General features: G+C 40.7%; 1 protein-coding gene and 1 long non-coding RNA gene across 2 annotated transcripts; one reads left to right on the forward strand and one right to left on the reverse strand.

Annotated features, from left to right (window-relative positions):
• Positions 1 to 923: 923 nt before the first annotated feature.
• LOC106605135 (POU domain, class 3, transcription factor 1) lies at positions 924 to 4,364 on the reverse strand. The gene has a single exon (XM_014200481.2). It carries the CDS (start codon positions 4,291 to 4,293, stop codon positions 3,163 to 3,165), a length of 1,131 nt encoding a protein of 376 aa, XP_014055956.1. The 5' UTR covers positions 4,294 to 4,364; the 3' UTR covers positions 924 to 3,162.
• Positions 4,365 to 6,114: 1,750 nt separating this feature from the next.
• LOC106605181 (uncharacterized) lies at positions 6,115 to 11,139 on the forward strand. The gene is made up of 3 exons (XR_001328806.2): positions 6,115 to 6,395; positions 9,920 to 10,112; positions 11,002 to 11,139. It is a non-coding gene; the product is annotated as an uncharacterized lncRNA (long non-coding RNA).
• Positions 11,140 to 12,662: the final 1,523 nt, after the last annotated feature.

Consider the following 12,662-nt stretch of genomic DNA (forward strand, 5'->3'; position numbering starts at 1 on the left):
ACTAACTCTAAAATATTGGATCAGTTTGACTGTTATTAAAGTAAATTCTCGTTGACTTCTTTGTAATTTGCGACATTGAAACTGGTGAGATGCAATGAGATTGGCGAATTAGTTGCAATATTAGGCCTACATACTGAATCAGAACGGCTTGTCATCTAACATTTTCCCCGTAGCCTAATGTCCACCCACATCTTGTTTACTTCCCAGAAAGCAATGTTGCGTCATCTTTCTTTGTTTAATATGAATATCAAAAGATAATACAAACTAAATTGTGTGTCCTGATAATTACTGATAATTATTCTTACATGGCTATCGGTGTGCCTGCGTTAGCTGTAGCCTACAGCACCACATAGCCTACTGTACGTGTTTTTAATGGAGCTGGTGTGTTTGTGTGATCCAAATGGTAGCTAGCCTATTTCTTTGAATTTTTGATGTAATTCAACATAGCCTATTACAGCCCATTTGATAACATCAACGTGATGTTTAAAAGTAAAAACATATTTGTATTATAGCCTACGCTTATTCTGAACACTTGGAGAGGGGTGTGTGGTCTTGGATAATAATATTAATATTCCAATGACCCATAATTTGGTCATTATTAGCATGATTATAGACACTCAGAAATCCCTCGCAGGCACTTTATTTGTTCTCAAAGCAGAAGTTTAAGATACAAGACACGGTGTGTATTTATTTTAGGACATTTTTTTTTACATGTACCTCAATACTGTAGGCTACTAGTTTTAAATAGGATTACAATTGGCATATTGGTGCGCACCAAGGGCAAGTCGGATACATTGCTGCTATGTAGCATACTATTATTTACCTGGCAATGCATTGTTATTACCATATAACAGTATTAACTAATAATAATAATAATAATAATATTAATTGTAATTGGTACATCAGTCAATAAAAAGACACTATTTTCGTAATAATATTGCACAATTTAATACTGCGATTACACAAAGATGTGAACAACGTCAGGGATTGTGTGGACTTGATGCGGATATGAATGCCTGAGGTAAACATACTGTTGTGTCTATTCCCTTTAAAACAGCACATGTACACAGCCTCTGATTTAAATGAATCCCAATTACATAACGGAATACTGGTTTAAACTGAAGACATGTTGAGGTCAACACTTTCTGACGGCTTAAATCAGAGTGGTTAAGCCCAACACACTATCTTAGTGCATTGGATTTTTGTTTACCACATACATTTGTATCTTTTTTTTCCTCATCTGGTGGTTTCACAATAGTTAGCAACAAAGGAAAACGGTTTGGTTTCTTAATGAAGACAAAATACCTTTTCTTGTATATACGCTTTATGTAAGTAATAAAATATTACTATAACATAAATAGGAGAAATGTGACTTTGCAGTCTACATTTAGCAATCAACATACAACCAATGTAGTAAACAAAACATATTGAAATCCACTGCAACATAACCATTAACAGAGCCAAACAAAAAGCTCTAAACACATTTAGGAAATAAATATATATATAAATGGTCAGATTCATAAATGAAATCATATTAAAATATCTTCTTGGAATTAGTAAGTGTACAAAACTGCCGAAAAACAAAACAAACAAAAAAATATCTCAGAACAAATACATGTTTACATATTCGACATATTTACACATTGGAAATAATCCTGGCAACATTTTATTTCAAATATTTTTTTGAAGAAAGTTGTTTTTTCCCCGCTGCTTCGAATAGCACTGTCTGCAGTACGGAATTGTACTATAGGCTACTGTCCATCAGAATGTACCAGACCCTTGAGAAATGACACGCAACGCACGAGTAGCCTAATTAATCCGTTTTTCCTTTCTTCTCCATATCAGAAAAATATCTAAAACAGGTCCCTTCATCACTTTTCATTAGAGACATTTCTGAATTTCACCGTATATAGTGGTTATAAGACAATAATAGGAATGGTATAAATTAATGGGGTGTAGCATAAGCTACCTTTCAAATCAATATAGAAGGTGCAGAATTCGAGTTCTACTTTTTATTGTGATATAAAGAATGAACAGCGTGACACTTCGACCTGGGGCACTGAAGTTACCTGAGAATATCACTTTCATTTCGTATTAAACCAATCTTTTACTAAAGGTGTGGTTGGAATAGCTTGGCAGTTAGCAATGCAAGTTGCTGACGGCGCCCTGGAGTGATTTTAGGAACCTGTAAACATGAAAATAGGGAGTAAAGGCCTACCTCAAAACAAATTCTGAAAACAAAACTAATATAAAATTGCAATGATAATTTCAATGAAATAATAAGTGCCCCATACAAAAGGAAAATAATAATAAAAACAAATATCAAAAAACCGACAAGAAACACGTGTTTCATAAAGAATTAATCCATATTGCCCTTTTTAGCGTCTGTTGCTATCTGCAAAGCATACATTTTTGAAGGCTGCCAGACGTGAGCTGTCCTGTTGCATTCATCAATTTTGAAATGCATCTGACATTTAAGTGTGGGGATTTTTGTCATCAACGGGTGCCATAATTTCCATCATCTTTTCACAAACTCCTTTGGCCAGGTGACATTGTGCAAGGGAGGCGTTTTTGATGAGTTATATTACACTAATAAAATGAGAGAAACAATAAAAACAGTCTACAGAACAGAAGTGACACTGAAGTTAAAATCAAACATCACAATTAATAGAACAAATATAAAGAATAGGCTAATATTTAGAAATAGTGGTTAATCGGTTTTAAGCCTGAAAAGCAACACGTTCATTGTGTGTGTCTCCTTTGTTGATCATTTTCAGGCAACCACATCGCACTGTGGTGAGCGCCATCAGTTCAAGACACCACTTGCAACATTTAATCGTTTCCCTTTGAACAGCCACGAAACATCGAATTTACTTCATCTCCTCCATAGAATTTTGGTAAATAAAGATATTTGTTTCATTTAAAATGTGAACGAAATCAATTCAGTAATAGTGTATGTTTTTCTTTTCAACCATTTTCCATTCTACCTATTTGTTGTTGTAACACAAGCTCCGGTTACTGGGACAAAACTCATCTGTCTGTCCAACTTTGCCATGTCTCTGTTCTCTCTCAGTAAAACCAAATGAAATACTGTAAACTCCATAGTCCTTTCCCTTTTTTTTCTTGTTTCCCCCGAAATTGTAGGATTGTTCATGAAAACAGTCACTGCACAGGACTCTGTAATGTGTGGTGAAGAGGGGGGGTCTCCGCTTGAGAATATACGTCCTCCATATTCGGATGAGGGACCCCTATCGGCGTCATTCTTTTCTCTTTTTGCCTTCTGTTGCAAAACCAAACACGGACAACCTCTTTTTCCAATTGAAGAGAGCCGGCTAAACTGGTGATTTCATGGGCGGAGGGCTTGGGACATTTTAAGAAATGATTTTCCAGCGCCCCTTTCACACCAACTTCAATCGAGGTCCTCTTCTTTCGTTTCCTGCCCTGCGCAGCAATCTTGTCCAAATTGGTGGGACTGCCAGTGTTTGAGTCTGTCTCCTCCAGCCACTTGTTTAGCAGTGGCTTAAGTTTGCACATGTTCTTGAAGCTGAGCTGCAGTGCCTCGAACCTGCAGATAGTGGTCTGAGAAAAGACGTTTCCGTACAGGGTGCCCAAGGCCAAGCCCACGTCCGCCTGTGTAAAGCCCAGTTTGATCCTTCGCTGTTTGAACTGCTTGGCGAACTGCTCTAGGTCGTCGGAGCTGGGCGCATCCTCGTCTGAGTGGTCCTGGTGGTGGCTGAACGCCTGCTGTGGGGACTCCATCTGGTTGTCATGGCTACCTGTATCGTCGTGGAGCGGGTCCCGCATGCTGTGGTGCAGAGAGGCGGGCTGGGGACTTAGCATGGCGTTGAGGTTCGTGTATCCCGGCTGCGAGTAAACTAGCGACTGGTGCCCGTTGGAGGCAGGCGACAGCGGGGACAAGTGGTGCGCCGTGGTCGGCGCCCACGACCCATGGTGGCTACTCTGCGTCTGCTGGTGCACCAGGTGAGATCTATGGTGGAAGCCACTGCTCAGGTCTTCTCGACTCGCCTGAACACTGGCTTTGTTGTGCTCCTGTTGCCCGATATGGGTACCGCTGGTCCAGTCGGTGTTGGAGGTGGGCAGCCACTGGTGGTGCGTCAGGCTCATCGGATGTCCCGTGTTGGTCGCCGCTAGCCCCTGCAAGTACTCGTGGTGCATCATTTTCTGCACCTCTCTGTAGGTCGTCCCCTGGTGCATCCTGTCCGAATCCGGATGCATGAGCGGGTTGGACGGTAAGGAGTTATTCCGCGGAATATACTGAGCTGTTGTAGCCATGGCTCCGACTTCGAAAACTGCCGAGTACTTCGGAGGTCTGGAGGCTTTAGAGCTAAAAACGCAACAACCTGCTCTGGGAGGTCTTGGGGAAGAGCTAAGACACGCCTCCTCTTCGTTTGTATTGGCTCCTTACGGATTCAAGCCCACAAGAGGCATAGCCTACGTTGCAGAGCGCATTTTACGCACATAACGAATAGGGCTCTGTTTCACATATACTATATAGAAACATGTTAATTCTATATATTACATTTATATTTTTGTCAATATAAATGTAATATATAGATGTATTTGTAATATATTTGTCCCCATTATTGGTAACTTTACGGTCTCTGAATATGACCTAGGTTTCTGTTATCCTCTTTCGTGGGCTGCTTGTTTGCATGTCGCAGGCGCACAGAAATCGCAATTGGTCGCCCCTTTCTCATTTTTTTCATCCATCCTCTCTCTCCGAGCCAGGGCGGAGAGGGTTGGATAACAGTAGGAAATGATTGGGTTTCGTTGGGTTCGTTCGGGTTGTTTTGCAAATAACCACGTGGGGGAGTACGGGGATCTTTTTGATGGGGTGACAAAATCCCCCCTCCACCTTGATATCCTTTTAGTCAGTGATGACTAACTGGAGCGCTCTCTATTTAAGTAGATTAGTATTCTTACAGTGTGGTGTTCCAGAATTACAACCACCCACAAAAAAGAGATGCATGTAAATAAGCACTGTGTGATGTAGATATTTGTATGAATATGGTGAGAATGTGTGACAAATCTCAACGCCTTTTTCCTTTAATAATAAAGGCTACCCTTTAATCATTTATCCCCGTTGTTTATGACATTTCCAATGTTAACCACTTAGAAAAAAGGCCCCTGTATAGAACCATAAAGGGTTATAATTGCTTGCTTCATATATGACACCTCTAAAGGTTCTATATATAACCCTTTTGTAGGGTGCTTTGATCAGAACACCAGGGGTTATTCTTCACTTTGGGTTCCATATAGGGTTCAATATTAAACCAATTTCGGTTCTGTATAGAACCTTAAGGATGCCATATATGAAGCAAGCATAGAACCCTTTTTGGTTCTATCTAGAACCTTTTCTTTCTAAGAGTGTATGATCTCCTCATCAACGCTTATCATTAGGCTTCTCTCTTTCTCTTTTGCTCTCTCTCTCTCTCACACACAAACACAAACACACACACACACACACACACACACACACACACACACACACACACACACACACACACACACACACACACACACACACACACACACAAACGCACTTACATTTTTGTCATTGGATAGGGCTTTGGACAATTGTAACATACATCTGTTCAATTTTGTATTATATGGATAATAATGTGTTTAAGGATTCAAATTGTGGTTATACGTGTAACTGTAAGTCGCTCTGAATAAGAGCGTCTGCTAAATGACAAACATGTCTAAACTGTATAAGAGCACTATAAGAGTACCTTCTTAAAAAGTTATGGTTGTCAAATAAAATTATCTCCAAATATCACGTAAAATGTTACCACCCGTGACAATGTGGACCCATATGCAAAAGCTCATGAAAAGCCGAAGGTATTTTATAGGGTTTCTCTCGAAGCATTTTACTAAACAGCAACTTAGAGTGAAAATCCTGTGTTTCTCCCTCCTGGCTTCTTCCACACTCCTCTCCCGGTTGATCTGATTATTTTTCCCTTCACGTTTTGTCCCAATAGCAAATTACCAATTCTATGAATTGCAAAGCAGCCTCGGAGACGCTGAGGGGTAGAGAGGGGGGAGATGCGAAGATTGAAAGGGATCTTTGCAAACACAATCACGTTCTTAAATGGAAATGCGGGGCTTTAAACAAATCTTACATCTCTCCCGTTCCAGTCGCCTAAAACTCCGCAATCAGGCGCATGTTCCACTCCTTCTAAAACTGAAGCTTTTTGGAAGCTTTTTCAGGCATCACTCTTTATTTTAATTATTTACCTGAATGCATTTTATCTCACGCGCGTGTTTATGTTGTTGTCGTCTCTCACATGACACTGCTCTCTGTTTGTAGGCTACAGTGGGACGCACTGTAATATTTATTCATTTTGATCCCTGGACTAGAGCACGATTTAACGGTAAGTTTACCGTTCCTCTCTTTTCTGCTACGTGTGTCCTTGCTTCACTCTCGCACGTCACGACACTGAGGAATATAGTGCGTGTGTGGATAAGATGTTCTTGGGGTCACAGGTGCTCGTCATCATCTCTTGAAAGGCGTGGTTTTGCCCGTCCAACCTTTATATATTTATTTTTGATAGACTAACGGGAGACAATTCCCAAGAGTTGGTCAGGTGTTATTTGAGAAATCATTCAAAAGTTACAGAGGAACTTCTGGAATTTTTATTTCATAATGTACAAAATATTCAGTGAAATATTTGAGGATGTATTCAAATAGAAAGATGCAATATTAGTTGTTACCGAAATGTCTGTTTTCATTAATAACATAATAATAGCAGTGTTATAGGCTACTACTTAGTGACTGATTAAATGTCAAATAAAGCCATTATCCTTATTTGCTACCTTGAATTTGATAATATACCAAATAACAGGTAGGCAATATAAACAAATCGAATAGGCTTGTAAACGCAACCTCTTCAAAATATTCAATATGCAAATAATCTACATATCAAAACGCGTTGTGTGTTGCTTTGATACATTCAGTCACCTAATACAACATTTCCACTTGAGTAAAATAGTTTAGATTCATCTGAATATCACTTGATCTGCCAAGGGCCTTTTGCATGTTCATTTTTAAGATGTTAAGTCAGTGCCGAACATTCCGTAAGGACTTTTAAGATCCCTGAACCCTTGGAGACCACTCTGTCGAGTTGTGACTGTTGGCGGAGAGTCAGTTCCATGCCTCAGTTAATGAAGAAGCGTTACCATTCAGTCATTCCCGTCTCCAAGTCTATAAAAAGTATTTTCTGCCGGGGAAGCGGTGCTGCCCAGGCAGCCACAGACATACAGACCAACTCTTGTGCTTTGCCAGCCAGCTCGAAGAGCTGTGGAAAAAAATAGATCCAGATGCTCGCCTCTCTCTTTGTAAAGAATATGGCCTTGTGTGGAACTAGGTGAATTTTTGCTAAGATGCACGAGGTTGCTATGGAAAGAGCGTTGAAAGGGATGACACGCATCTTACTACTGATGAATGATACGCGGTACAGGAAAAGGCAACAACAAAAAAAAGAGGTCACGATATGATGAATTCATAAAAAAAGACAGTGGAACACACAATTATGGGGTTTCAGTAGCTGACTAGTGAGTATAAAGCATGGTGATGCGAGTTGAGAAAGCCAGGGTGACCCTGTCCCAAAAGAATAGTCTCAATTTCAACAGTCTGCCTTGTGTCACATTGCACCCTTTCTAAACATCCTTCTCGACCCCTTTTCTTGCACCGCTCTTTTTTATAGTCTGGTCACGTCCAAGTGCACTAGCCTATGCAGAAATGTTAGTATTCATTGTGGTTAGCTAACTCTATGGTGAAGCAATGGACTTATGCTGTAGCCTATTTGGGCTATGAACATTTGTGAAAAATAAGATAGACAATCTATCTGGATAAATTAGGATGAAAGTGCATGTATATCTTAGCGGTAGGCTGTAGCATTTCGTTTCTGCACTGTCTACAATAAACTCACCATCATTATTTCCAATTATGCGTGTGTTCATAAACTACAACAATGTCGTCGTGTGACGTTGTGTGCCCACTGGACTTGTATCAGAAGTATTTCCCCAAAATATTTTCCCTTGTAGTATGGCTTGCGCTCCCTGCCAGTCACGTGTTAAAGCCTCACGTGGGACCTCCTCGGCTTGAATACAATTATAACCTGGAAGCGCCTCAACCAACAGCCACCCGGTCCACTCTTAATTTAGCCTAACCATGCTCCTATCCTAGAAGGCAATTCCGAAAGATTAAACAACAAAAACATCAGTATTCAAATACCTGAAATTCATAGGCCTACCCCCACAACAACCGTCTAACAGTATTTATAATATCATATACTATTTGTACAATTATAGTATTCAATATTCAAGTAAAAAAAAATGACTTGTGTAAAAACGTTATTGACTCAAATTACAAATTCAAACAAGGACATTGAGGCCTAATTCTGTTTTTAAATAAATTAAATAAAGTTGTCTTTTTAATAGGCTAATAAAACTCTTCAGGATAACAGTCACATATCAATTTGAATGCACTTTCAACAACTGTCACACAGTGCCTAGAATTACAGGCCTAGCCCACTGTAAGTTTGGATCTATTTCTAAAGGTCAAAGTCAAATATGTGTATTTCCTCTATGCTTGCCTGTCCATGAGCTAAACAAAGATTTTTTTTTTTAAACAAAAGTATTTTATATTCCTCCAAACAATTAAGCATGGAAGCTGGTGCTTTCTGAAAGCCATTTCACTAAAATACCTTTCTCAAACTCAGATGGAGGATGATGATTTGAAGTTCCTAAAATTAGGCACATTGTATGCTAGACATCTCCCTGCATAGTCCCAGAAAGGAAACCCATATTAGACTGCACTGCATTTGATGTTAAACACACCTTTATTCCACTTCTAGAGGGTCATTCAATCGACCGTTGCACCTGCCACCTCTAAATTTCGATTAAAAAATTCAGAAAATACCTATTATTCACAAACTTCCACAATTCAGATAATTGTACTTTCCCCCACTTTCAGTCTTTCTTTTTTGACAGACATGCGTAATAGGCACTAACTACACGATCGCAATAGCCCATTTGCCTAGTGCGTAAAGGACCAACGTCCTATGCTTTTCAGGTAACTTTTTTCCCTTTCCTTTTTGGCTAATGAACTCGACGCTTCTGCCAGCATCCCCATGAGAATGCGAGGAGAACGTTTCTCTTGTGGTAAAAGGTGCGAGATTTCTCCCTATTTCTTATACTAATTAGACGGGGGTCTGAATACGATATGGGATGAATATTCATGAAAAGGCACCGGCGCGCAATTAGTCGTGGAGAGAGTTCCCAACTTCAATCCCCGATCAGCACCGCGCGTAACAGAATGGGGTACCGCTCCCACTACACGGGATGCGTCTGTGGTGCCCAGCCCACCACTCTTTGAACAGTCTATTTGTGTCCGTTCCTTTCCTGTCGTTCATGTTTTAAAGCTGCCAGCACCAAAATGTCCCGCTTGCCCACTTAATGCCACTTCCCAAAAGGGAATGACAAATAAAACACCACAGCAACAACAACAACAAGCTGGCGCCAGTATTAGAGGAAGTTACATTTTTAATAAAGCTATTTTGGGAAATTGTATTTTGTATACTTTAGTGGTCAAAGTTTAGAATATAATGTCTCACTTGATGCCTAAAATGAAATCATTGTTTAATCTCATACTGCAACATTAGTAAAAGGTAACAGTAAAATCATCACGTTAAAATGATCAGATGGAAAGAGATAACCAGACATCCTTTCTTTGCACAGGTGCCCATGTCTCTTACCAAACATTAGGATATCAAAGTATTAGAATACACTCAATGAATTATAGGAACAAGAGAACACACGCCAACACTAATCAATAACACAATTAAAGCCAATATACAATTCACTATATCAGGACCACTTTTCACTTTACTTTCAGAGTTCCAAGCCTTCCATCTAACTCCGTGACGGGCTTTAAAGCATCAGGCTTGGCATCCATCCCCTAAGCCCCTTCTCAGCTCCTGTCTACCTCTCTGCTGGGGTGTTGGTGCCTGGGCTTTAACCATCAGACCTAACCTGTGTGGCTTCCTGTCCGTCCACAGAGGGACACAATCCTCTACTTTGAATTCAAGGTGATCCTTATCCTCTCCCCCCTCCTGGACGTGTGTGCCTATGCCTCTTGGTTTGCCTCTCGCTTCCATAAAGATGTGTTTATGTATGTATGTATGTGCGGAGGGGAACATAGGGAGGTTTTAGAAGGTTGGTCGAGATAAGCAGTGGAATTTGTGGCTGTGTGAATATGGATGGGGTCCCTGCTCTCTTAGAGACTGACTGATAGAGAGGTAAACAGCTTGTGGGCTGGAGGGGTGAGATGCATGCGCCTGAATACATTTTGGCAGCATCGCCATCTCCTCTTCTTCTCTCTCTCTCACTGTCTCCCTTTCTCTTTTCTCTGCTCTCTCTCCACCTGCGAAGGTCTATCGAATTATAGTCCTTTCGTGAAATATGGTTGTGTGGTGCTTTGGATTGGAAAGGGGGTTCCATTGTTATCAATATGCTGAGTACAGTAGTGTTTTGTTATTCTTTCGACTAGTTTTGCTCAACTTTATGTGCTGATGTTGCTTAATCATACGTTGTGGTGCTAAAGGAAAGGCCTAGTTGGTCACTTAGTTTGTTTCAGCTCAGATCAGCATCATTCTACACCGTTCTTAATTTCCTACCTTCACCATCATCATCATCATCATCATCATCATCATCATCATCATCATCATCATCATCATCATCATCATCATCATCATCGTCGTCGTCGTCGTCATCGTCGTCATCATCGTCATCTTCTTCTTCTTCTTGTTTCTTCCTTCTTCATCTCTTTTCTTCCTTTCCTTCCCTCCCCTCCCTTTCTCCCCTTTTCTCCTCTCTCTCTCGTCCCCTTTGTCGAAATGATTAGGAGAATCGTTAATATGATCATCACAGAGCCGGTGTTGACTTTCTCTTCTCTCCTCTCCTCTTCTCTCCTGACAGGGGCCTGAAGACAACACAGCCTCACGCAGGCTCAGCAACACACAGGTTACCACCCCAACAGGACACACCACGCCACCCGGCGGGCTGAGTTGTCACGCACGACACGTGTGTGTGTGTGTGTGTGTGTGTGTGTGTGTGTGTGTGTGTGTGTGTGTGTGTGTGTGTGTGTGTGTGTGTGTGTGTGTGTATGTGTGTGTGTGTGTAAGCCACAGGAGGTTGGTGGTACCTTAATTGGGGAGGACGGGCTCGTGGTAAGAGCTGGAGTGGAATCATGGTTTCCATGTGTTTGATTCCATTCCATTCGCTTCGTTCCAGCCATTATTATGAGCCGTTCTCCCCTTAGTAGCCTCCACTGGCATAAGCATGTTGCCCCCCGCCGAATGTCCATCCATCTTGCTTCTCCCCCTCAGCCCACCCATCCTTCCTCTCTACCTATCCACCCTTTCATCCTCTATCTCTTTTCTTCATACTGGACCAGAATGTGAACGAGTAAAGTTGGCCTCGCGGAGAGAGAGTGCCTCCGCGATTACTGATGTCAAATAATAGATAGATTCACTTCTGCAGGTTAAAGGTTGTACTTTATGACAAATTACATCAATTAAAGGGATAGTTTTCTGTGTTGTTTACTCCAATCAACCTGGAAAACTATCCCTTTAAATATTTACATACTGTAGATTTTTTTATAAGAGAACACATACGGATTATCTTGAGTACACAACGTAAAATATATTTGTCTTTATTAGGAGAATTGTGTCTCTGTTGAAATTGAGAGGACGTCTGGTTTGCGTACCACAAAACATGAATTTGAAAAACCTGTCAGTTTAGAAGAGGTTAGTAACAGGTGAGGAAAACGTTTTGAAAAAAACCAAAGCTGTAAAAGTTATGTGACTCACTGAGATATGACTGAACTATTTTCCGTTGAATATTATGATAGTATACACAGCTACTTCAATATCAGGCAGGGATACTCGATGTTGCGTACATGAGTGAGACCATAGAATTAGAATGACCTGCGGTTATTTTTATTTTGGCTTATTAGTTATTCTCTTTCTATAATCCTGTAATCAGATTTATCCTCGTGTACCATTATAGAGGGATATTATTTAAGCTGGATGTTTTTGCACTATAGTCCTTTGAATGCCATGTCAGTAAATGTTCAGTAGTGGATTTCAAATGTTAAGACAGATAGGCATACTATCTTGATCACATTTTGTTTTTACTTTACCTTTAAGAAATACTATGCATATTAAAAACATGCATCAATAAAAGCTGGGATAACGAACCTACAACACGCAGTATATCAAACCCATTAAGAAAGTTAAGGCAGACGTCTTACAACACGTAATTCCTAGCAGCTGAGAGCGATAGAGAGAGAGAGAGAGAGAGAGAGAGAGAGAGAGAGAGAGAGAGACAGACAGACAGACAGACAGACAGACAGACAGACAGACAGACAGACAGACAGACAGACAGACAGACAGACAGACAGACAGACAGACAGACAGACAGACAGACAGACAGACAGACAGACAGACAGACAGACAGACAGACAGACAGACAGACAGACAGACAGAGGGAGGGAGGGAGAGCGAGAAAGATAGAGAGACCTTATTTGATCCAGCAGGCTTTTCACTGGGGCATAGACTGATCAGTCCTGTCCCTCT

This window comes from Salmo salar, chromosome ssa05 (genome assembly GCF_905237065.1).
Source record: "Salmo salar chromosome ssa05, Ssal_v3.1, whole genome shotgun sequence".
Lineage (NCBI taxonomy): Eukaryota > Metazoa > Chordata > Actinopteri > Salmoniformes > Salmonidae > Salmo > Salmo salar.

What these genes read in the sequence shown, in the direction of transcription:
- LOC106605135 (XM_014200481.2), bottom strand. Translation starts at nt 4,293, where the DNA reads ATGGCTACAACAGCTCAGTATATTCCGCGGAATAACTCCTTACCGTCC.